Source organism: Orycteropus afer, unplaced genomic scaffold (assembly GCF_000298275.1).
Source record: "Orycteropus afer afer isolate SDZICR_OR568_19922 unplaced genomic scaffold, OryAfe1.0 scaffold00035, whole genome shotgun sequence".
Taxonomy (NCBI): domain Eukaryota; kingdom Metazoa; phylum Chordata; class Mammalia; order Tubulidentata; family Orycteropodidae; genus Orycteropus; species Orycteropus afer.
In genome coordinates, this window is record NW_006921622.1 from 3,554,153 (window position 1) to 3,580,758 (window position 26,606).

The following is a 26,606-nucleotide window of genomic DNA, read 5'->3' on the forward strand; positions in this document are numbered from 1 at the left end:
GTTCTCTGATCAAAGGACTCCCTTTAGGATGTCTTGGAAGGTTGGTTGGTCTGGTTTTAACAAATTCCCTTAGTTTCTGCTTATCTGGAAATCTCCTAACTTCACCATTGTATTTGAGGGATAACTTTGCCGTGTATATAACTCTTGGTTGAAAATTTTTCTCTTTCAGGGTTTTATATATACCATCCCATTGCCTTCTCGCTTGCATGGTTTCTGCTGAGAAATCAGAGCTTATTCTTACTGGCTGACCTATGTATGTAACATTTTGTTTTTCCCATGCTGCTCTCAGGATTCTGTCTTTGTCCTTGGTTTTGGTGAGTTTGATGATGATATATCTCAGTGATTTTCTTTTGGAGTCTATTCTCTTTGCGGTTCGTTGGATTTTCTGAATGGATATGTTTTCCTCTTTCATCATATCAGGGAAGTTCTCCTCCAGCAAATCTTGAACAGTTTTCTCAGTGGTGGTGTTTTTCTCTTCCTATTTGGGAATTCCAATGATATGTAGATTGTTTCTTTTGATGGTATCCCACATGACCCTTAGGCTTTCTTCATTTTGTTTTGATTTTTTTTCTGATTGATTCCTTTCCAAAGAAATATTCAGGTATTTGTCTTCAATCTCATTAATTCTGTCTTCCACTCATCAGTTCTACCCCTTTGCCCTTCCAATGTGTTATCTATTTCTGACAATTTAGTATTAATCTTTTGGATTTCTTTCTGTAGATTTAGAATCTTTTCTAATTTTTCATTTTGTTCTTGTATTTTCTTCCCAAATTCTTGTAAGGTTTTTTCTGTGTTTTCTTTGGTCTGTCTTTCAATCCTTTGAAAATACCTAAAGATAATTCTTTTGAATTCCTTATCAGAGAGTTCCAATGCTGCTACTTCCTCAGTGATATGTTCTGGGTCTGTATCCTGTTCCCTTGTTTCTACCACTTTATTTTGCTTGCTTCTTTGTGTGGACTGTGATGGTCTGTTGTCTCCGAGGCATCGTGGTATTGTATTAAGGTCTCTGTTATCTGTTTGTGAAGAGCAGCCAAGCGTGATTCAAGCTCTTCTTGGTGGTTTTCAATTGTTGGCCCATTGGTGGAGAAGGAGGTGTTGACTCTTGCTCAGTAAGTGATTTTGCAGGAGGTGTGGGTGTACTTGTATCTTATGGGGACTGTTGCTGTCTCCCACTTAGTTAGGCAAAAATTACAATTGAATAACCAAAGAAAAAACTAAAAGCACATGGAAAAATAATATACCATGAAATCACACAGGAACAGTAACCCCCCAAAAAAAAAGAAAAAGGGGAGAAAAGAAGAAGAAAAGAGGTAAACCTGCAATATCTGGAGTTAGAGCACTAAGAAGAGAAAGGTAGAGAAGGAGAATAATGAAGAAAGAAAACAAAACAAAATCCATCAAAGAATGGGGTTAACCATGAGAGGAAAAAAAGTGGAGGGGGGATGGAGAGAAAAAAAAAAAGAAGAAGGTGTAAACTAGGACCTTTTCAGTCATGCAGTGCAGGTCCGGAGAGTTCTTAGGGTTACTGGAAAGCAGACCCTCTTCTTAAGCCTCTGGAATCTGGTAAAGTGCTGTCTCTTTAGGTTGTCTCTAGCTACTGGTTTTATGTTGATTTGTTTTGTCTTGGTTTTATGGTTTAATATTTTGAAAAGGTGAAGCTGGTGTATTTTATTTTATTATTGATTCAGGTGTGTTGGGTCGCTCTGCTGTTTTCTTTGTGATGGTGGAATCACTGTGTGGAGTGTGGAAATGTGTTTCTGTTTGTTGCAGAGAGGGTTTAGAGTTTGAAGTGGGAGGTTTTATGGTAATTGGCTGAATATAGTTTCTTCTATTGAAAGAGTGAAATTATTGGCAGAGGAGGTGGGAGCAGAAGAAGAAAAGCTAGGTGTTGCTAGGGTTGGTTTCTAGGGCTTTAAGCAGGCTATTATCGATGACGTATTTATTTACAAGACCGTGGCTCAACCTCAGGAAATATTCCTATTGTTAGGGCATTGCAACTTTCCTCCAGTTTCAGGCACACTCAAAGACCCCGCTTCCGCAGCCCCCCAGTGCCAAAGAACAGCTCCAAGGCAAAATTCCTGGGACCGCACTCAGTCACTGTTTCTTCACTCTCCCTGCCCCGTCTGCCCATGGCACTGACACAATCCCACCAGACAGCTAATGGCTGGCTCTGGAGTTTGTCAGTGATACCGCCCACCTACGACGCCAAAGATGCACACAATTTCAGCTGTGTTGAAGTCAAGGGAGTATCTGCTAGTCATCTGCGGTCCCAATATCTGTGCCAAAGATAAGCATGATGTCTCCCAGTCTGATCCAAGCCCACTCTGTGACCCGCTGGGATGGGAGGGAGCTCACCTTCCTGGCACAACAGTGAGTTCTCTGCTTGAATCTCAGTGGTGGTGCCCATGCCTGCCTGCACCCAGATGACCCAAATTACCGACAAAATCAGCTGCTGCAGGCAGGTCCCTCCTGCTGCCCACTGGAATATTGGAGTGGTTGCTGGTATCCTGCTATAAGGTGTCTTCCTTCTTGGCTTGGGGATCTCAGGTGGCCTCCCTCACCCGCCAGTCAGTGAGTGCCCCAGGGAAGTTTCCAGTGACTTCTCTTGGGTGCCCATCTGTCCTCTGCTAGGTAGCTCTGTCTTAAATAGTCTCCCTGTGCCTTTCCTCTAATTCTGCTCTTCTCTGTTTGGTGCGTTCTGATTCTGTGAGCTGTTCGGAGTACCAAAATTCCTAATTCAAACTGTTGTACCTAGTTTTTCAAGCCCTTAAAAGCCAGAGGGAAATAATGTGCTGCTTACTGGCGAGACTCTGTTTTGAAAATCCTGTTCCCACATTCTAAATATCATGATTGGACAGTATCTTAAATTTTTGTTAATATATATTCTAAAAAGTGAATTTCTGTTATTTCTGCCATGTATAAAACATATCTATTTTCCAGAGTTGATTCTTTCAATCTCATGCTTATTGTGTACAAATGAAGGTGATAATAATTACTTCCCTTCCCATATTAATACTTCATTGTGAAATCTCCTTAAGTGCTTCTTTAGGGCCAGCTCTCAGGAATGGAACAAATTTGCCTGATACTGATCATATTGCAGAAAGATTGGGGATTATTTCATAAAACTTACGCATTACCTGCTCAAGACATGCATTTTTTTCTAACAGTAGTAATGATCATTTTCTATGCTGCTGACACAAAATAAACCAAATAACCTCTTCCATGATTCTTCTTCTTCATCCAAAGATGCCACTTTTCTTGTGGCTCTTGATTGGCTCCCTAGGGATGGGAGATAAATCTGAGGACCCTGCCCTTATTATTTAGAACAGGAGTTCTCAATGTGTGGTCTCTGCCCCAGCAACATTGTTGTTGTTGTTAAGTGCCATCGACTCATAGCGACCCCTCCTTGGGTTTCCAAGGCAGTATCACTACAGGAGTAGATTGCCCCACCTCCTTCCAAGGAGTGGCTGGTGGGTTTGAATTGCCCAGCAACATTAGCACCCTGGAACTTGTGGGAAATGAAATTCTCACTTACCAAATAAAAAAACTCAGAGCATGGAGCCCAGCACTCTGTGTCTTACATGCCCTCCAAGAGATTCTGAAGGACAGTAAGATTTGACAATCATTGCTTTAGAATCTACATCTATAAAGCCTCCAGATAAGTCTTGCTACATCAACATCAAAATCAAAAGCACTGCCATTGAGTCGATTCTGACTCCTAGTGACCCCCAGCAGGTTTCCAAGACTGTAAATCTTTACAGAAGTAGATTGATTGCTTCAATTTCCTCCCGTGGAGTGGCTGGTGGGTTTGAACCAACTACCTTTTGGTTAGCAGCCCAATGCCTTAACTACAGAGCCACCAGACCTCCTTATGTCATCACCATGTATATGCATATTTTGAAGTTTCATGGAAAGTAATAGACATTTTAAAGATAAGAATTATTGACTGGATAATTTAAAATTTCATTCAATTTTCTTTTTTTTTTATTAAAAACGTTATTGTATTTAAAGTTTTATAGAATATAATGAATCAGCTTTCAGGACATTTAGCGTAGTAATTTTAGAAGAATTGAGAAGCAACAGTGATCTAAATAGTACAGGATCATCAAGTAAAGATCCAGGACAGATGCTTTTAATAGAACAGTTACCTTACAAGAAAAACAAACAAACAAACAAAAAAAAAAAACACCTCACTGCTATCGAGTTGCTTCCGACTCATAGCGACCCCTCCTTGGTTTTCCGAGGGAGGCTGTATCTCTACAAAAGTAAATAGTCCAGTCTTCCTTCCGAGGAGTGGCTAGTGGGCTTGAACCACTAGCCATCTGTTTAGAAGTCAAATGCCTTAGGCAGTTAGCCACCAGAGCTCCCAACCTACAAGGTACTCTAAAACTATAAATTATTCAGTTTCCTGGCAATGAATTGGGTAAAGAGGCATGGCATTCTGTTAATGCTTATCTCTCCACTCTTTGACTTACCAGTCAGGCATTTCCCATTAAGAATATTTACTATGAAAGATCAATCATCAAAAAGTTGTTGCTAGTCTCCCTCTATTTATGCCAGTACTTTCAGTGTTGTGCTTATGTTTCATTAGTAACAATTGGAGAGATAATATTGTCTTTAGTACAAATTACTTGGTAATGGGGAAAAAAAGAAACAAATTTATCTTTCTGGTGTTGATTTGTGTAGTAGAAACCTTTTGGAATTCTTGCTCAATTCCTTTGTAAGAAATGTCTTCCTCACCCACAGAGGTGAAGATAGCAGGCATGTTTGTCCAAATCTGTGGGCAAAATTAATTGAGTAAGATGAACACCTGGCTCAAGGAGCTCCAATTTGTAGCTTTGTTGTAGGTTCAACCCATTCCCGGAATCTCGGATAGAGAGATCATTTTAGAATTGGGAATAATGTGGCCATTTGTTTCCTAAAAGACAGAAGCTCAGGCTGCAAGGGGAAATAGATACATGTAGAGAGGAAAACAGAAAGAAGATATTTAGTCCCAGAGTATCTTTGGCTCTCACCTTGCAGCTTTTAGCTGCAGTCATTCATAAGATGTGGCTGTCCTTTCATTCTCAGAGTCTGTTTGTTTCCTATTGTTGCTATAATAAATTGCTGCAAAGCATGTGACAGCAAAAATGTATTCTTTAACAAAAATTAAGGTCAGAATTCTAAAATGAGTCTAATGGAACCAGCCCTGTTCCTTTTGGAGGCCTTAGGAGCAATCTGTTCCTTGGTTTCTCTAGCTTCTGGTGGCTGCTTGCGTTATTTGACTTATAGCTGCATTGCTCCAATCTCTGCTTGTTTTGTCACATTGCCTTCTTCTGTCCTGTAGTCAAATCTCCCTCTATCTCTAAATAAGAACACTTTGATCATATTTAGGGTCCATTACATTTGGGACAATCACAGTAATTTCCCCTATCTCCAGATCTTCAGTTAATCATGTCTATAAAATTCCTTTTGCCATGGTATGTGGTATAGTGGTAAGCATTCAGCTGGTAACTGAAAGATAGGCAATTTGAACCCATCAGCCACTCCATGGGAGAAAGATGGGGCATCCTGCTTTGGTAAAGATTTTAACCTTAGAAACACTTTGGAGCAGTTCTACTCCCTGCTATAGGTTTGCTATGAGTCAGAATCAACTCAACAGCAATGGGTTGGTTTTGGCCATGTCAGGTGTCAGTCACAGATTTCAGGGTCCATGACCTGGTTATCTGTAAAACTCAAGACTCGCTGCCTTCGAGTTGATTCCAGCTCATAGCAACCCTCATTGGGTTTTCCAGGCAGAAAATCTTTACAGAAGTTTATTGCCCAGTCTTCCTTCCACAGAGCAGCTCATAAGTTTGAATCACCAGTCTTCTGGTTAGCAGTCAAATGCCTTAGGCACTACACCATCAGAGATCCTTTGGTTATCTCTAGGGTCCATTATTCAGCCTACCACACTAGGTTCCATGAAAACACTATGCATTTCTGGTACAGTGTCCTCTTGGTTTTCACTGGTTTGAATGAATTCTATTCCACACAACCAAACAATTCCTTATTTCAAATACTTCATTATCCATCGAATCATTCCAAAAGGTTTATGTCACCATTATTCTTTGATAAGCAGTGTGTCTTCCTTAGAAATGCCTGTTCTGCTCACAGCAAATCACACAAGGCTCTTAAACTGCTGATTTTTTAAAAAACACTTTATTGATTGTAACTAACGATCACCAAGACATTGTATTGGAATTTTATTTCAATAGAAAGCATCCATTTGTGATAATTTGAGAGCACATACCTTTCTCATTACATATTAAAACTTTTAAATATAAAGTTTTATACATATCATGTCAGCCCTTAATACTTCTGAAATGGACAAATACCTGGGGGTAATTTTCAGAGACCTGGTGCATTTGTTATTTATTCATGATTCTAATCTCTTATATCGGAAGGAAGGTTGGGCAATCCTACTTCCGTAGTGATACTGCCTCAGAAACCCAAGGAGGGGTCGCTATGAGTCAGGTTTGACTCGACCGCACATAACAACAACAACAACAATCTCTTATAAATATTCCTATACCACATGAAAAACACAGTAAAAACAATAAAAATGATAGGAAATAATTATTTCAAATATTTTTATAGAAAAAGGATGTCATTTGATGGAAGTAATCAAGTTGTTGTTATCAGCCATTGAGTCAGACCTGACTCATAGCAACCCCCCTTGGGTTTCTGGGGCAGTATCATTACGGAAGAAGATTGCCCAACCTTCCTTCCGAGGAGTGGCTGGTGGGTTTGAACCACCAGCTTTCTGGTTAGCAGTCAAGTGCCTTAGGCACCACGCTACCAGAGCTCCTGGAAGTTATATCATTTACTTTCAACACATCACTTAATTGACACAACATTCACTTTTTAAAATGTTAACTTTATTTTTTATTACTTTTGAAAACATATGTTGCCTACACAGGTGTAGGTCCCTGAGTATAGCAAAAGATTGAAATGATTGACTACTAACCAAAAGGTTGGTCATTCAAACCCACCTTGAGGGTCTTTGGAAGACAGGCCTGGCGATCTGTCATGGCCTTGAAACCCTTCAGAGTATTTCTATTCTGCATGCCTCTGGTCTCCATAAGTCAAAACCAACTTGACAGAAACCACCACCAATAGCAACATAGGATTAGTATCAGAGTGCCAAAGACAATGACTTCATCACCATAAAACTCCTGACTATCATATGAAGTCTTAGATTTGTAGATACAAAGCTATCCCCACTGAAAAACAATACTGTTGAACACATTGTAAACCACAGTGCATCTTTTCAGGAAAAAGAAGTGTGAAAACTCATACTAAATAATACTCATCATAAAGTGAGATTAGCCCACTTTGACCAAAAAAATAAATCTTGTGAATTATTTATGGGTAGAAGTTTGCAGGCAAATATAAGCACTGGTTTCATGTGTCCATTTTTGCCATTCCATTTAGTTTTATCTAGTTCTCAGGAATGGCAGTTGATGGGGAGTTTGATTTAGTGTGGAGATTAGTAACAAGGTATGTTTTTCCATACAGACTTGCTTCTCTGCTAGGCAGCTGGTGGAGATATTTTTACAGAACAGCCATTCACCCATTTCTAAGGAGGACTTTAAGCAAATGAGTCCAGCAATCATCCAGCAACTTCTCAGCTGCTCTTGTCAGCTGCCCAAGGACCAACAAGTAAAGCCACCACCCAGCACTCTGGAGAGTAAGTTTTGTTTCTTCAGGGTGAGGTTTGATACTATATTATTCTCTCAGAACACAAAGTGCCAAAATATACAGTGTATGTAATAATAATGGTGAACACAGAATACTTATGACATATCACATACAGTTCTAAGCATTTTATATTCATCAACTCATTTACTCCTCACAACAATTGCTGTGAGTGAGATATTATGATTATCCCTATTTTGCACATGAGGAAATTGAGGCACAGACATGACTTGCATGAAGACATATATGTGATAAGTGATGGAGTTGGAGATTCAAACCCCAGAAAACTAGCCCGAGTCCTTGTTTTTAAATCTTTATACTATATTTTCAATTAATATTTTATATTTTGCATATAATTTATATAAGTTGATTTAGTTCCCTATATCTACCTCAATCACGGTCTAACTTAAAAGTCCATAACTGAGAAGTGGCATGGCATAAAAGAAAGAACATTAACAGTGGAATTAGAAAGTTGGGTTAAGTCATAACTCCTATTGTTGTTGTTGTATGTGCCTTCGAGTCGGCCCCGAGGCATCGCGACCCCTCCTTGAATTTCCAAGGCGATATCACTATGGAAGTAGATTGTACAAACTTCCTTCCGAGGAGTGGCTTGGTGGGACTGAACCACCAGCCTTCTCGTTAGCAGTCAAGCACCTTAGGCACTATGCTACCAGAGCTCCCAGTCATAACTCCTATCACTAGCCAATTCCATGATCTTAAGCAATCCCTTTATTTCCCTGAGCCAGTCTCTTTTTTCCACACAGTGATATCCTACAGGGCTTTCCATCATTTCATATGTCATGGGATGCATAGAAAGACATATTGGGGTAACCTGAAGAGGCTACTCTGGAATGGAGGTGACCAGCCTCCCAGGCCCAGATGGCAGTCCCAAGAAGTGAAGGGGTCAATATTTGCAGTTTGTCTGTATCCCATGAGACACTACACTGGGTGAGCTCTACCCTAAGATGTCACAGGATATTTGCGGGCTTCAAATGGAATAATGTGTACAAAAATGTGTTCTAAAAAGTTTAAACACTATACGTTTCGAAGACAAAAAAAAAAAAAAAAAAAACCTTGACTCGAGAACATCCAATATGCACATTAAACATGTGACAGTTAACACATGCTACTCTTAAAGCATTATTGTTGATCTGAGGCCTTATATATTTCTTTTCAGATCTTTTTTTTCTCTTTGAGATAGTTTGCAATGTCTGCCAGTTGCTGAACCATTCAGAGACTCATGTCTGACTTACACTGGATCCTGCAGCATCAAGTGATTCACTTGAAGATTTTATGTGGACACAATCATACCAGATGTAAATTTTTTAAGACTCAACATTCACCAAAAGGAGAAAAAAAAACCTTCATTAAAATAGAGCAGCTAAATAATTCAGCAGCTGGTGGTCAGTAATGGCTCACAATGTGAATGAGGATGACCGGACTGTGGCATCTGTGAGCTTCTAAGGGCATGTTTATATTTTCACCACCTGGCGTAGTGACTGGTGCTGGAAGAAAGGTTTTTGAACAAAAGATCCATGAAGAAATTTTACCCCCTTCCTAATTTATTTCTAGACCCTTCCTGAGAAAAACCCAGAAAAGTTGCCCTCACTAAAGGACCTAGAAAAACGTTGTTGTTACGCACCACCAAGTCGGTTCTGACTCACAGTGAAACCAAAAAGAAATATTGCCTGGTCCTGCACCATCCTCACAATCATTGCTATGCTTGAACCCATCATTGCAGCCACTGTGTCAATCCATCTTGTTGGGGGTCTTCCCCTTTTTAGCTGGCCCTCTACTTTAACAAGCATGATATCATTCTCCATGGACTGGTTCCTTAGGATAACATGACCAAAGTACTAGTGACGAAATCTGGCCGTTCTCGCTTCTAAGGAGCATTCCGGCTATACTTATTCCAAGAAAGATTTGTTCCTTCTTCTGGCAGTCCATTGTATTTTCAATATTCTTCACTAACACCATAATTCAAGTGCATTTGGTTTAGAAAAAAACATTCCTGTTCTAAATTTAAAATCTTTCATTATGTCATTAAAGGGATAGGTTTGTATTGGCCTTTTGAAATTACAGAAATGTGGGATATTAAATTAAAGAGGACCCAGGGAGACATTTTTAAGAAAATATTGTGCAATATGATGAAACTCAACCTTTAAGCACCACCTTCAATTGTGCTTCCAGGAAAAACTATTTAGGTCATGCAAAAATCAAATTTCAGATGGCTTCTAAGTAGCAGTTCATGAGTAGCTAAGAATTTAATATGATGGTCAAGTTCTATTTTAAGGATATGAAATATTTACAGAGAACCTGTCTGCAAGATGCCTGACTGTCACCAAGACACCCTGGCACCTATGTAGGGAACTGGGGTATATTAACCAAGTCCTGTGGGAGCTCTGGTGGTGTAGTGCCTAAAGCATTTGACTGCTAATCAGAGGGCTGGTGGTTCAAACCCACCAGCCACTCCTCAGAAAGAAGGTTGGGCAATCTACTTCCATAGTAATACCACCTCGGAAACCCAAAGAGGGGTTGCTAGGAGTTGGATCCGACTTGAATGCAGTGAGTTGAGATGGTTATTAAATGAGCCCCAGTGGTACAATGGTTAAATGTGTGGCTCCTAACGTAGTGGTCAGCTGTTTGAACCCACCTAGCAACTCTGCATGAGAAAGACCTGGCAATCTGCTTCCATACAGATTACAGCTGAGAAAACCCTATGGTGCAGTTCTACTCTGTCCTACAGGACTGCTGTGAGTCAAAGTCGGCTCGACGGCACACAACAACACACATACACAGCCACAAAAGTCAGAGCTTTTACTGGTATGGAGATGTCATTCCCACATGAGAGCATGCTAAACCTGACTCACAGAAAACCTGAAAAGGTTTTACAAGATCTGAAATTATGAAACTTTAATCCGTCTGCAATAACACCCTGTAGCTGCCCACATAACAAAGGGGAGAGAAGTAGGAAAAGAACTGAAAAAACTAGAACTTTGCCTTCTGCCTGAGAAATCCTCAGATCCTAACATTTACTTGTGAGTTCTTGACTTTTTATTATTTTTTGTAGATACTCATACAAATATGACAAATTTGAACTTTATTAGACATAGAGGTGCTCATGGCAAATATCTTTAATTTGTTTGTTCAATGTGAAGATATTCTCACTAGAGTCTATTTGGGTAAGAATGGGGCCTGGAACTTGGTTGAAGATTTGTATAGATGTTTTGATAACTTAGGTATTTTATTAAATTAGAACAAAGTTAAACCATGCAAACATATGACCATAAGAAATGAAATTTGAAAGTCTTTTGCATCCTCTGAGCTCATTACATACTACATTTTGTATAATTTAAACCATTATCGTAACAAAGGACCTCCTAAAATTGCAAGCCTATTACCATGTTTCTTATAATATCATTCATATGATCTAATGCAAAGGGTGAACCTTCCAACAAGTACAAGAATAGTGAGAAGACCATTATCTATAAGAACAAGCTTAAAAACAATAATTCCATAAAAACTGCAATGGGCTTTAAGTATTATAATAACTGAATTATTTAATTTAATTTATATTTATCTGTAGTTACTAAAGGAAATGATCATTTAATTTTGTAATTATCTTCCTGTGGTAGTTAAGGTTATGTGTGAACTTCGATGGGCTGCGGTTTTGAGTGGCTGGGCAGCTGGATGTATTCTCCATGATGAGATTGTAATCACCTCCATAATGGAATCTGCTGTGAGAAGCTAAGCAGTTGCCTTCAGGGTGTGGTCTGCTTCTTGTATTTAAGGAGAAGCTTTGGGAAAGGTCTCAAGTTTTTGACACATCTGAATCCTGCATCTGGCTGTCTTCATCTCAGTGGCCTGCTATATTGCCTGCCAATCTTAGGATTGTTCCTGAACTTGGGACAGTGGTCTGTCATGTTGCCTTTTGATCTTGGAATTGTGCCATTCTGCTTGTTGACCTTAGGTTTGTCAGCCTCAGCAGCCAGAAGTTGCATGAGTTACAAGAAGCCTCCAGCCCCAGTGGGGCTGGAAAAAGGCAGGCAGAGCTGGAGCTGAGGTCAAGGGGCCTTCATCTAGTCCCTAGAGCCAGCACTTTGCACATGGACTTGTAGCCTCTTGAACTATAACAGAATAAATTCCTGTTTGTTACAGCATTTCACTTGTGATATTTCTGTTACAGCAGCACTAGAGAACACTTTCCTAATAAAACAAACCAGTTCTTCATGACTTGTTAGTGATTTTTAAGTAAGTGGAAAACAGGGTATTTGCTCTGATATATCTAATGAAGGGAAAATGATGATATTGATATCCCTTTTAGCTCCATATCATTTATATTCCTAACCAAAACGTTGGTGGTTCAACCCACCCAGATACTCTTTGGAAGAAAGGCCTGTGATTTGCTTTGAAAAGTCACAGCCTTGAAAACCTTATGGAACATTTCTCCTCTGTACACATGGGGTTATCATGAATCAGAATCAGCTCCATGGCAACTGGTGTTAGCTATTGCAATAAGATGTTGTCTTCCTCAGACAGTTTCACTAATGATTTTCAAATAAGTGGAAAACGTATTTTTTTTGTTTTGTTTTTTGTTTTAATAGCTTTTTATTGTGATTTGGGTGAACATTTACAGAGCAAATGGGTTTTCCATTCATCAATTCATATATATTTTGTTTTGCAACATTGATTATAATTCCCACAATGTAACAGTACTCTTCCTACTTCCTCTCTGTGCTTATCATTTTCACTTGTCCTTCTTTTCTATCCCTTAGGGCTTCTGTGCTTTATTCCTGGGCAAATGCTGTCCTTTTGACCTCAAATGGTTAATTGTTCTGAAAGCACCCCACTGATGTTATTGTTTACCTTATAGGCCTATCTATTGTTTGGCTGAAAGTTGACCACATGGGTGAGTTCATTTGGAAGCTTGAAGGGTGGGTCTAAGGACCATAGTCTCAGGAACTCCACCAGTCTCCATCAGACCAGTAAGCCTGGTCTTTTTACTTTTTTATGATTTTGAGTTTTGCTCTACATTTTTCTCCCACTCTATTGGGCACTTCCTATTGTGATTCCTTTCAGAATGGTCAGCAATGGTAGGCAGTCCTCATCTAGTTCTTTTGGTCTCAGGGTTGTAGAGGCTGGGGTTCACAAGGTCCATTAGGCTTTTGAACTAATTGTTTTCTTGTAGCTCTGATTTTCTTCACTCTTCTTTGCTCCTCACAAAGAGAGACCAATAGTTGCACCTTAGGTGGCTCCTCACTAGCTTTTAAGATTCCAGGGACTACTCACCAAAGTTGGATGTAGAACATTTTCTTTGTGAACTATGTTGTGTCAATTGACCTTGATGCCCTCCAGACTATGGTCCTAAACTCCTATGCACAGTGACTCATTCCCTCATGGTGTTTGGTTATGGCTAAGAACTTTTCATAATTTTGTTCCCTGTATGCTCTATTATATTTATGGTTATTGTGGTAGTTAAGGTTATGTGTCAACTTGGCTGGACCTGGTTTTGAGTGGCTGGGCAGCTGGTTATAGTTATTCCCCATGATGAGACTGCCAATCAACTCCATGGTGGAATCTGCCACAAGCAACTGAGTAGCTGCTTTAGGGATCTGGTTTGCTTCCAGTATATAATGAGAAGCTTTGAGAAAGGTCTTTCCAGCTTTTTGGCACATTTGGACCCTATGTGTAGCTGCTTCATTTTGTAGCCTGCCGTGTTTCCTGCCAATGTTGGATTGTCTCTAGACTTGAACTAGTGGCCTCCTGTGTTGTTTGGTAACATTGGGACTGGGTCATTTAATTTGTTGCCATTGGGCTTGTTAACCTCAGCAGCCAGCAGCTGCCTGAGTGAAGAGATGCCTCTAGCTCCATTGGGCTGGAAGGAAGGGGCAGAGCTGAAGCCCAAGGTGGAAGGGCTTTGACACAGCCCCTCGAGCTTGGCACTTAGAACTCAGACTTCTAGCCTCCAAAACTGTGACAGAATAAACTCCTGTTTGTTAAAGCCATCCCACTTGTGGGTATTTCTGTTAGAGAAGCACAAGAAGACCAGAACAGTTATATTTGCAGCATATGTAAATACATATGTAGAAATAGCCTCCATCAAACCTATGTGTATTTGTGGGTGTAGTTCCATTTACCTTTCCACACCAAAACAGTGCTTTCTTTTTCTTTAATATGTTTGAATGTAATTAGATGGAAATCATTACAAATGTATATGTCACTGGATCTTGTAGTTTAATGTTAGAGAAATTGTATTTCTTTCAGGATGAGGAAGTGACCTGGGGTTCTTTTGAGCTGTGTATTTTCTTGCTACAATAATTTTTAGTAGAAGTCACAGGATTATTAGTGAAAGCCTATTCCTTCTTTTTCTTAAAAAGAAAAGATAAAAGGTTAGCCGCCTGCTAACCAGACGGCTGGCGGTTCAAACCCACCAGCCACTCCTCGGAAGGAAGGTTGGGCAATCCTACTTCCGTAGTGATACTGCCTCGGAAACCCAAGGAGGGGTCGCTATGAGTCGGGTTTGACTCGACGGCACATAACAACAACAACAACAACAAATATAAAAGTTGAAAAATATTCTATATCCTTATTAGCTGTTATAGGAGCTCTGATGGCATAGTGCCTAAGGCATTTGATTGCTAGCCAGAAGTCTGGAGGTTCAAACCCACCTGCCACTCCTCAGAAGGAAGATTGGGCAACCTACTTCTGTAGTGATACCATCTTGGAAACCCAAGGAGGGGTCTCTATGAGTCAAATTGTCTCAATGGCAGTGAGTTTGGTTTGGCTTTTGGTTATTAGCTGTTAAGAGTTTCTGGGTAGGGCAAATGGTTAAATGCTTGACTATTGACCAAAAGGTGGCAGTTCCTCAGAAGAAGGGCCTGGAGATCTGCTTTTTATAGGCCACAATCTTGAAAATCCTAGGAAGTGTGGTTCTCCTCCACACATATGGGGTCACCAGGAGTCAGAATCGATTCCATGGTAACTAGTACTAACAGTTATAGTGAGGCACATTACTCTGACAGATTCACTAGTTAAGGCATTAATGGAGGATGACAAACATTAACAGCTTTTATAATCTGCCTTTATTTTAGAATACGGCTATAGCACAGTGGCTGTGACACTCATCACATTGGGCTCCATGCTTGGGACAATGCTGATCCTTTTCAACAGCTGTGAAGAGAACTACAGGCTTATTTTACAGCTGTTTGTGGGCTTGGCTGTTGGGACACTTTCTGGGGATGCTCTGCTCCACCTTATCCCTCAGGTAACCTGCTGTTTTCCATTTCAAATGAAATGTTTCTAATTTCTCCTCATATTTAGCCACTGGAGGTATTTATGCAAATTTTAACAACAACTTTGATGAATAAATACAGCAGCTGGTGCTCTCCTTGAAAATAAATATTATTTCCCCAAACCTCTCTGCACTTATAGGAGAGAAGAGATGATGAGATATTAGGCCTACCACATGTTACTATTTTTTAAATAAAACATGGTGAACTGATACAGAGTCCTATTAAGGACTTTATATTAAATTCAGGAAGCATATATTATTTGGGAGGCAGTGTTCTTTCAGGGGTAGAGTTCTCCCTTTCCATTTGGGAGACCAAGGTTCGATTCCCAGTCAACACACCTCAAGCACACCCACCACCCGTCTTTCAGTGGATGCTTGTGTGTTGCTATAATGCTGAACAGATTTCAGTAGAGCTTCCAGACTAAGGTAGACTAGGAAGAAAGGCCTGGTGATCTACTTCTCAAAATTAGTCTATGAAATTCCTATGGATCACAATCATGGGGATACCACAGAACTGAAAATGTTTTCTTCCCTTGTGCACAGGGTCACCATGAGTTGGCAGGCCAACTAGATGGCAGCTAAAAGCAATGACATACTAATTATCAATAAATAAAAAGATTAGTCTATGAGACATTGTGCCAGTTATTCTCCAACTTCACCACCTCCCTCATCAGATCTATTCTTTGCCCTTCTCTGTACTCTTTCTGCCCCAGAAGTTTAGCCTTTAATGATTACATCTCTGCAGAACTCTCACAGGCTAGGTTTTTGCTTTGATTCAATCCGTAGACAGCACAACAGAAAACCCCGGGGAGGAGGAGAGAACGGCAGGGGTATTTCTTTCCCCCTCACCCCTAGCTTTGGCACCTGCCTCTAGAAGTAGCTCATTGCCTCCTTCGCTATAGCTCCCATGGGAGACCTCTCCTTCCCAGCTTCAGCTCTCACTGGGTCCCAGGCACATTATTTCCTCCCTTTGCCCTTTCATCCTGAGGGTGGTAATGCTTTTCTGGGCTTGCTAGTCTCTGGATGCCTCGTTATCCCTCCTTTACCCTGCCCACTTCTCTGTAATGGTCCAGTTATTAAAGTCTCTTCACTTGAACTACCTAAATGGATTTTCTTTCCAGCCTGACTAAGAATGTTGAGATTTCCCTTAAGAAAAATGTAAGCATGAACTTCCATTGCCCATCAACAGAAGAATGGATAACCAAACTGTGGTACATATACACAAAGGAATACTATGCAACACTAAAGAGTAATGTAGAATCTGTAGAATACTGCATAATGTGGATGAACTTGGAGGACATTATGCTGAGTGAAATAAATCAATCACAGAAGAACAAATATTAGTTCATTATTGAAAGAAAGCAAGGAAACGTTTATATATGAAAGGAAACTTTATTAGTTGGTGGGAGGGGAGGGGAAGGAACATTGAAAAAAAAATTCTTAAAAAAAAAAAATGTAAGGACCAAGAAGGTGGCCTTTTACTAAAGTCTTCTGAGGTTTTTTATTTATCAGAAATGAAAGGCTTAAGGTGTGAGGTGCAGAGGGTCTTTAGATGAGGTTATCTTTTCCCCATGAAATCTCTTACTATGAATAACAACAATGAGCAAATGATTTCCCCCCTCACAAAGCCTGAGATGTTAAAATTTTCCACAAGCCTCTGGCAACTTTCTTCAGGTCACTCTTACTGCTCAGATGCTCAATATTTATTGGATGTTCTGCAATCACAAAGTGAGCACTGGAGAACTAAAACAAACCATTTATTAGTTTTAATTTTTCTCATAATCTAATTTTCTGGAAATGTTTTAGGGCTTTATTGGCTTGAGGTAATAGTAGAGGCATTTTCTAGGTCACCGTTGTGGTTGGGGAGCTGTACATGCCCAGGGTCCTGGGAAATAGCAAAAGGTTCCTGAGTCTCCCCAGATGGAAGACCATGCAGCTGTGGGGGTGGAGGGAGGAGACTGGTGTGGATGGGGTTGTCAGCTGGCATTGCACAAATACTTTACTTAGATGAACCTAAATTATCTGGGCTTCCTGGTATCTAGAAGGCAGTGTTTTTACTAGAGAAAAGAGATAAGAAAAAAAGATAATAGAAAAAGGAAGGAAGACGCACCACAGTGAGGGAAAAGTATGATGGAGAGCTTGATCTCCATCATGGTTCCTGAATGTTGTCCATGGGAAGGTTTCAAAGGTCTAACAAAAATGAAGAAATGATCACTGTCATTAACTAAATTTATGTAACTTAAAAGTCTATATTTTATTCTGAGATTTCAGGTTTTCTGTTTATTTTTTTAACATTTTGTTTTGTTTCTGATATTACAATGTCCTCTATTTTATGTAATAATGGTAATCAAAAATTAGGTGGCTTTCTTTTAATGTCCTATCAAAAGAGAAAGTTGACTAACATATTGGTTTTTAGTTATATCCATATCCATGTACTCATATGCAAATATATATACCCACATATATGCTTACTTGTAAACATAAAGACCAACATATTTATTTTATGAGCATATATACAAAATATACACATATAATTTCTTTGGTTTTTGTTTGTGATTTCCCGATCAGTAACATCCCAAATCTGGAAACCACCAAGCTATTTCACAAATTGTCTTCTCCTGGGTAGGTGATACGTTACATACGATTTACTAGCTCACAAGAAATCATGAGGTCAATCAACACAATGAATCAAATAGATGAAAATTCCTCATGCATATCTTTGTGTATCTGTCTGTAGCCCAGACAACTAACAATATTGATGATAATATAGTATGCACTCATTGGCATGCACCATGCATTTACTATGCATTCAGTGGAGAAAGTCTTGTGATTTGCTGATTATCTGAATATTAAAGTTTGCTTTATTTGCAGTGGGGTGAGGAGAATTAGCCACAGATGAAATAGATCTTTGTTGTTCAAAATATAAAGTATGTTCCTTTAATGTAGTGCATGGCTTTGTGCTATGGGATATGGATTGAACTCTGGAAAAAAAAAAAAATCAGCTGAAGGAGTGAAAGAATGAGAATCTAGGTCACTTGCTGAAATAAAGCTTACACTTCATTTTATTCACTAACCCAAGTTGTTCAAAGCTTTCCTTATTTCCTATTGCACGCATTGTATTTGACTCTGATTAAGCCATACAGTGGAAGCATTCACATACTCAGAAGCAAACTGGGCTTTGAATGATTTCAGGAATAGTCAGGGGCATCTCCAGCATAAATGTTGTATTTATTCAATGTGATCTACTTACTGTTTGTTTGTTTTTTATTGTTGCTTTTTTTTTTTTTTTAAGATTCTTGGTTTATATAAGCATGAAGCCTCAGAATTTGGACATTTCCACGAAAACAAGGGTCATATTTGGAAACTATTGGGATTAATTGGAGGCATCCATGGCTTTTTCTTAATAGAAAAATGTTTTATTCTTCTTGTGTCATCAAATGGCAAGGTATATTTAAATTTTACTTATCTTTTGCTTTGTTGTTGTTGTTATGTGCTGTCGAGTCGGCCCCGACTTACAGAGACCTCTCCTTAGGTTTCCAAGGGGGTATCACTTACGGAAGTAGATTGCCCAACCTTCCTTACGAGGAATGGATTTAGGATTTATAATAATCTTTTATTTCAAAAGACTGTCTTCAAAAGTAATTGACATCTTCATGAAGTTGTCTGATTAAGGGATAGAATTCTGTTTTCTAGAATGCTCAGATCAACCTCACTGGCAAGTTCCTCTTAATTCGGCTGTTTTTTTTTTTTTTTTTTAAAGAAAAAAAATGATGCTGGCCACTTAATGTAATTGTAACCACCTGCCATTTGGCCTCCAAATGGTTCAGAAGCAGGAGATTTTCACATGTCATGGCCAACGCCTGGCTCCTATTCAGAGATTTGAATGTCCTTCTTAACAAAACAAAGAGGGAAAAAAAACCTTGAAAGTTCACAAAATTACATGTCATTTTCTATCTTAGGGGCATTTAAATGATAAATATGAGAAGTCCAAGAATAGATTTTCAACACATCTTTTTTCATCTTGAGTTATTTTTTTTGCTGTGCTGTATTTGATAAATTACGTATCTCATGAAAAGTGGAAAGAACAACATATTTAGTCATGAAGTCATATTTTAAAGATAATTATGTTAACATGATGGTTTATTATGGATCACTTTTTCTTTGCTCTTTCACATTATAGTATACGAAAAATAAACTGATTCTAGAAGATTAGAATAAAATAAAAATTCCTCCCAAAGTCCTTGAATCCCGTAGCTCTGCACTCCTGCATGGGTTTCTAATTATTCCCTAGCTCTATATCTGCTTATATGAGAAGGAGAAACCAAGATGTATAGCACCTGTGCGAATCCAAAAACAAAAAACAACAAAAAACCCCAACCTCATGCCGTGGAGTCGATCTCAACTCATAACGACCCCTCCTTGGGTTTCCAAGGTGGTATCTCTACGGGAGTAGATTGCCCAGTCTTCCTTTTGAGGAGTGGCTGGTGGGTTTGAACTACCAGCCTTCTGATTAACAGTCAAATACTTTACGCACTACACCACCAGAGCTCCCGTGGCAAATATCAATATTAACCCTTTAAAATATCAACTTTAGAAAAAGAAAATTATTATCCCAAATTTACCTTAGATTCTATTTTATGCATCAAAAAATAAGATTGATGGATGGATAAGAGCATAATAGATGGATAGATATGTGATAAGTAAACTGTTATGGTAGCATCTAGGAATTGGTTATATGAAAATTCATCCTAAAATTATTTCAACTTTTTGGTATGTTTGCAAATCTTCATAGTTAAATCTTATAAAATGTTTCTATTTCAACAAAGTAGGCTTGTTCTTTGGCCTAAAACTCAAGCTAAAATCTATAGAAAGTTTGGAAATTAGAAATGTGGGTTCTATTACAGTACTTACCCTTAATATTTAGGAACTTAATATCCACAAAAGAATTTTAATCTCAGTATGCATAAACAACAAATAAATCCCCATTTGTACACAATAGATTATTATTCCTGGCCTGGGAAACCAAAGTAGAAAGCCAACACATCTGCCTATGCATAAATATTAAAAATTTAACCATGATGGAAATGATGAAAGACATTCTGAACACTGAAAACTGTAGAATTTATTAAGATTTCACTTGTGGTTTTGAGGAACTGAAAATAAGTTTTTTTTTTTTTTTTTTTTTTTATTTTTTTTTTTTTTTTTTATAGGATTTGGGTGAAGATTTACAGAGTAAATTCACTTTTCATACAGCAGTTCACATATACTTTGTCTCATGTCATTGACCAAAATTTACAATGCAGCAGCTCCCCTCCCACTTCCTCCCCATAGTTACCTCCTCCCAGTGTCCATCCCTTCATACTCTTCGAGAGGCCCATTTTCTGCCAACCCTGTATATGATCTTGGATACACTCTCCATTTAGACATACATAATTGTTTAGCTTGTTCACCCATCTATCCGTCCCTATACCCATATTTGCTTTCATTAACAACTCAGTATTGTATTTACAAAGGGGTTCATATTTGTTGTTTGTAATGCCCATGTAACTCTCTCTGTCTTTCTCATCCTCAATGCTGCCATATTGGTCACTCACATTTGGTACATTGCCCTTCTCTTCACCCAAATCAATATTTATCTCTATCTATCTAACAGCATTCCCTCCCCTTCCCTCCCACCCCTGGTAACCAACAAAGAAAATGTCCTCCAATATATAAACATTTCCTTAACTTTTACAATAACGGACTAATACAATATTTGTCCTTTTGTGACTGACTTATTTCGCTCAGCATAATGTCCTCCAAGTTCATCCACGTTATGCGGTGTTCTGCAGATTCTACATTATTCTTTAGCGTTGCATAGTATTCCATTGTGTGAATGTACCAAAGTTTGGTTATCCATTCCTCAGTTGTTGGACATCTAGGTTGTTTCCAAGTTTTGGCTATTGTAAATAGTGCTGCGATGAACATCGGCGTGCATATATCTGTTCTTGTCATGGCTCTCACTTCTTTAGGGTATATACCTAGTAATGGGATGGCTGGGTCAAATGGTATTTGTATTTCCAACTTTTGAAAATAAGTTTTTAACAATATAATTTCAAGATTCATGATATGTGTAAAGTAAAATGAATATGAATGTTTTATTACATACAGTGCTTTAATTGATGAATATATTTCTGGAGCTATTATTTTAATAGTGATAGTGTGAAATACAGTCTCGATTGTTTTCATTTTAGTAACTCAGTGATAAAGAATACAAATTTTAATTTTGTAATAAATATAAATTTTTCAGTAAATATAATTTTTATTATCTTGAAGACATAGAATACTACCATTTGTTAAACCTCTTTTAAAAATAGCTACACATTTTTTGAAATTGAATTCTTAAATTTTTCTGGTTACGCATGATGTTTCAAAGCAAGTCTGGGCTTCCGCAAGATAAGCCATATTCACAAATATTTATCACAGTGAGATTTTCCCAGGTACTCTTTTAGTCCCTCCATCACTTGGGCCCTAGAGCAAATGCTAAATTGAATCATGGAATTGACAAAGGCTGCAACTATGGTATTCTGGCTTCAGCACTAATTGTAAACCATCCTCACCCAACAGGATGTGTCTTTGGTTAATGGACATGTGGGGCGTTCTCACCATCTTGTGCTGGACTCTGAGCTAAGTGACCAGTCAGGCAGAGGCCAATCTACTTCAACTATCCAGCTGGTAGGTTACTGATCTGAAGCATTCTTCTGATTTGATTTTCTTCTTTCCCTTATTCCTTAATAAACAGAATAAAGTCAGTAGCACAGACAAATAGAATGCACTCTTGATTTGCCTATTCTTGATCATGATAAATACTGTTTAGAAAGCTGTGTCAAGTATCTAAAAGTTGTTTTAAAAAGTAAAATGCATTTTTCATAGATTCAAATCACTGCTACCAGCACCAACTTGAAACATGTAATCATTAGATTGGCTGAATATACATAATCTTAATCATTTTGGTTATATGTTTTCATAAACCAGTTGACCTTCAGACTTTCCACTGTGTGATCCTTACCCAGGACTAGGTGGCATCAAGGAATTATTCAGTGCATCTAAGGATGGGGTGTTAATTTGAAAATGCAAAAGAGGACTGATTCTGTGCAAGGAAATGTTTCATAGCAAGTATCTTCTGCTGCACTAATTTTCCACTAAATTTCCCATATTAATTCTCAAAACACAACCTCTAATCAGGTTCATAATGATATTCCTATTCTAGTTTTTAAGGTACCTAACAACTAAAGGGAAAAAAAAATTAATATAACAGTAAAATTTTGTTAGAAAACTTGCCTCCTGTAACTTTGGCCTTGGAGTAAAGGGCTTACAGTTTAAAGACCAATTCTTAAATCTGAGTATCTATGAATAACCTTGGACATTAATATAGCAAAATAGAAGTCTGGCAGTAGATTTATACATCTAGAGCTAACTTGGAGAGATGTGAGGAAGAAACATTCCTTTAAAAAGTTATTTTAAAAGCCTTATTATGGTGGTGGGTTAGGTATTTTAAATGTCATCTGCAAGATGATAACTGTAGATTGGAATTAGTTTTAAAATCACTTTAATTCTGACTTCAGTTTGAATGAGGGGTCTACAGTCCTCATGATACATATGAGAACATCTCTGATGCTAATGAAATGAGCTTTGAACCATTTTAAGTCTCTAGCTTGCTAATACATTCACCATTCCTTTTGTTATTTAAGCTTCAAGTTCAACCTAAAGGAAAAAAAAACAAATGATATGAAATTTTAGGACTGCTTGGTGGATTCATTTGCAGTCTTTTTCGGGATAGGAGAAGTTGAAGGAGGGGAACTCACAATTCTTTCCAGTCATCAAGTTGTCTTGGATGTGTGCCTTTAAATTCCTTTACATTCTGTAGCAATATATAGCTTTTTTGGGGAAAAATAAAACAAGATTTGGAGTAAAAATTGGAATGCTTGTCTTTTAATGGAACTATAGAGGCTTTTGATTACAATCTGGAATGTAAGGCACGACATTGTTTTTCTCTGTTTCTAGATCTAACCACGTCAGGGCCTGCCTACCTCCTCTTCTCACCTGTCTTCTACAGCTCCCGACTTGAGTTTCCTCCAATTTCACAACCATCCTTTCCCAAAAATAGCCTTTCATTATATCATTATATCGAATAACTGCTGCTATGAAAACATGTGAACTTCATTTTATCTCTTTTACATGGCAAGAGATGCTATATCTCACAATAAATTTTTTCCCAAATTTTTACAATTTTGTTTGCTAGAAATATATGAATACTCTTTTAAAAGGACATGTTCAGTAGGCAGGTGAAAAGTATTATTTTCACATACTAGAGTAAGAATCTGAGGCAAGGAGACGGGGAGTGACGTCCCTGGAATTGAACTATGAGTCAGGCTCTGAATAGAATTACATGACCTTAACTCATAGGAACCAGCCTCAAACACTTCTCTGGCATATGAGAGAATCAAAAAAAAGAAATATTTTTTAACTATCATATTTGTCTTTTAAAAATCTGTTGATCTACTTTCTTAATTGGCAATATTCTGTTACTGATTGGCAATGCAACATAACAGAGTATTTATGCTACTATGACTGGAATGAGGTGTTGGGTTTGCATGGTTTCTTCTCCATCCAGAATACACCATCTGCTAAGGTCAGAAAACAAATTCCAGATCTGTGATCCACCCTACAGGAGTGGTGTCAAATTAGGTCAAGAATCTTTTTTTTTTTTTTTTTCCTGCAGATTAGAGTTTCATAAAGGCTTTCATCATTGAAGAGTCTGAACCACAGGCTGATTTGGACTCAAAGGAAGATTCTGAACTACAAAAGTGTTATGTTCATCTAAATGTAGATAGTGCAAAAAGCATGTTTTGCTCCCAAATGCTCTACTTCCTATGTTTGTATCTGTATTTAGAAGTTCTAGTAGTGCCTAAGGTCTTTGACTGCTAACCAGAGGCCTGGTGGTTCAAACCCACCAGCCACTCCTCAGAGGGTAGATTGGGCAATCTACTTCCATAGAGATACCACCTCATAAAACCCAAGAAGGGGTCGTTATGAGTTGGGACCGACTCGATGGCAGTGAGTTTTTTCTTTGTTTTAAAGGAGCCTCGGTGGTACAGTGGTCAAAGTGCTCTGCTGCCAATCAAAAGGTCAACAGTTAGAACTCACCAGCCACTCTTGAGAGAAAGATGTGGCGGTTGGTTTCCATAAAGACTGTTGTTGTTGTTGTTGTTGTTGTTATGTGCCATCGAGTCGGCCCCGACTCATAGCGACCCCTCCTTGGGTTTCCGAGGCAGTATCACTAAGGAAGTAGGATTGCCCAACCTTCCTTCCGAGGAGTGGCTGGTGGGTTCCATAAAGACTAGAGCCTTGGAAAACCAATGGGCCAGTTCTACTCTGTCCTGTAGGGTCTCTATAAGTTAGAATCAACTCCAGGCAGTGGGTTTGGTTTGGGATTTGGAATATACATCTAAGGATCTCTGATGGTGCAATGGTTAAGTACTTGGCTGCTAACCAAAAGTTCAGTGGTTTGAATCTACCAGTCACTATGTGGGAGAAAAATGTGGCAGTCTGCTTCTATAAAGATTGTCTGCAGTAGAATTTATTCCAACTCGTAGTGACTCAGTAGGATAGAAAAGAACTGCCTATAGGATTTTCTAGGTTGTAATCTTCATGGGAACAGATTGCCAGGTCTTTTGTCCAGCTGAGCTGCTTGGTGGGTTTGAACTGTAGACCTTTTGGTTAGCAGCCAAAGACTTCACCATTGCACCACCAGGCCTCTGCCCATAAATATCACTGTCTTATGGGGCAATTAACCAGAAGGCTGGTGGTTTAAACCTGCCAGCCACTCCTTGGAAGGAAGGTTGGGCAGTCTACTTCCGTAGGGATACCGCCTCAGAAATCCAAGGAGGGGTTGCTATGAGTCAGATCTGACTCCACAGCAGTGGTTGCATTTTTGTTGCATGGAGCAGTTCTGGGGATCTAGTGGTATAGTGGTTAATGTATTTGGCTGCTAACCAAAAATTCGGTGGTTTGAACCCACCAGCTGCTCTGCAGAAGAAGGATGAGGCAGTCTGCTTCTGTAAAGATTTACAGCCTTGGAAACCCAATAGGGGTCGTTATGAGTTGGAATCCACTCAATGGCAGTGAGTTTGCTTTTGGTTTGATGGGCCTGTTCTATGAGCTCTGGTGGTTTAGTGGTTAAGGCATTTGGCTGCTAACCAAGAAGTTGGTAGTTCAAACCCACTAGCTGCTCCACAGAGGAAAGAAGAAGCAGTCTGCTTCATAAATATTTATAGCCTGGTAAACCCAATGGGGCTGGCTGTGAGTTGGAATCAACTCGATGTCAGTGAGTTTCAGTTTGGGGCAGTTCTACTCTGTCCTAGAAGGTCTCTATGAGTCCAAATCGACTCAATGACAACATGTAATATACAGCTAGAGTACCAATATGACTTTTAAAATATTTTATAAGTCAACAAAATGATGACTAATGCTTATTTTTCATCAATTGTCTTTTTATTTTAAATAGAAAAGTCCAGAAGATTCACAAATGGCTGAAATTCCTTTAGGCAATCTGACAGCTTTCAACAGGAAATGTGAGTATTGTTTGTTTGTTTTTTTTAAAGCTACACTATAACTGGGAGCTCTGGTAGCATAGTGCCTAAGGCACTTGACTGCTCACCAGAAGGCTGGTGGTTCAAACCCACCAGCCACTTCTCGGAAGGAGGGTTGGGCAATCCTACTTCCATAGTGATACTGCCTCGGAAACCCAAGGAGGGGTCGCTATGAGTTGGGGCCGACTTGACGGCAAACAACAACAACAACAACAACAACACTATAACTGTAGAAAGTGACATAGAAAAATGTTAAGCCTACTTTAAAATAAATACATCAAAACTATATAGAGTATATATTAGGCATGTATATCATTGTTCAAACTTCATGATAATTTAATAAAAACTATTTTTATCATTTCTCAAATATAAGTCTGATTAGTATCAACTATTAACCAGTCTGTGGTTAATACTGACCATGAAAAATCATTCAACTGTATAGATCATAACAAATTATGGATAACATTGCAAAGCGGAATTCCACAGCACTTAATCATGTAACCTGTACATTGACCAAAAGGCTGTGGTTCAAACAGAACAAGGGAGTACTGTATGGTTTTAAATTAGGAAGGGCGTGAATCAAGGTTGTATCCTTTCACCATATTTACTCAATCTGTATGCTGAGCTAATAGTCCCAGAAGCTGGCATATATGAAGAGGAATCTGGCATCAGGATCCGAGGAAGACTAATAAACAACCTGCAATATGCAGAGGACACAACTTTGCTTGGTGAAAGTGAAGATGACTTGAAGCACTTACTGATGAAGATTAAAGATTAGAGTGTGCAGTATGGATTATACTTTGACATAAAGAAAACAAAAATCCTCACAACTGGACCAGTAAGCAACATCATGATAAATGGAGGAAAGGTTGAAGGTGTCAAAGATATCATTTTACTTGGATCTTCAATCAACACTCATGGAAGCAGCAGTCAAGGAATCCGATGTCATATTGCACTAGGCAAAT

The 26,606-nt window shown here is 38.7% G+C and overlaps 1 protein-coding gene across 1 annotated transcript in view; it reads left to right on the forward strand.

Moving 5' to 3' along the window:
• SLC39A12 (solute carrier family 39 member 12) overlaps positions 1 to 26,606 on the forward strand; it is a 196,148-nt gene that overhangs the window by 82,516 nt on the left and 87,026 nt on the right. The window contains exons 4-10 of the mRNA XM_007936406.1: positions 5,374 to 5,459; positions 7,540 to 7,711; positions 14,811 to 14,983; positions 18,303 to 18,455; positions 21,426 to 21,428; positions 21,617 to 21,724; positions 25,557 to 25,623. Coding sequence (XP_007934597.1) covers positions 5,374 to 5,459; positions 7,540 to 7,711; positions 14,811 to 14,983; positions 18,303 to 18,455; positions 21,426 to 21,428; positions 21,617 to 21,724; positions 25,557 to 25,623 — 762 coding nt within the window. The remainder of the gene's footprint in view (positions 1 to 5,373; positions 5,460 to 7,539; positions 7,712 to 14,810; positions 14,984 to 18,302; positions 18,456 to 21,425; positions 21,429 to 21,616; positions 21,725 to 25,556; positions 25,624 to 26,606) is intronic.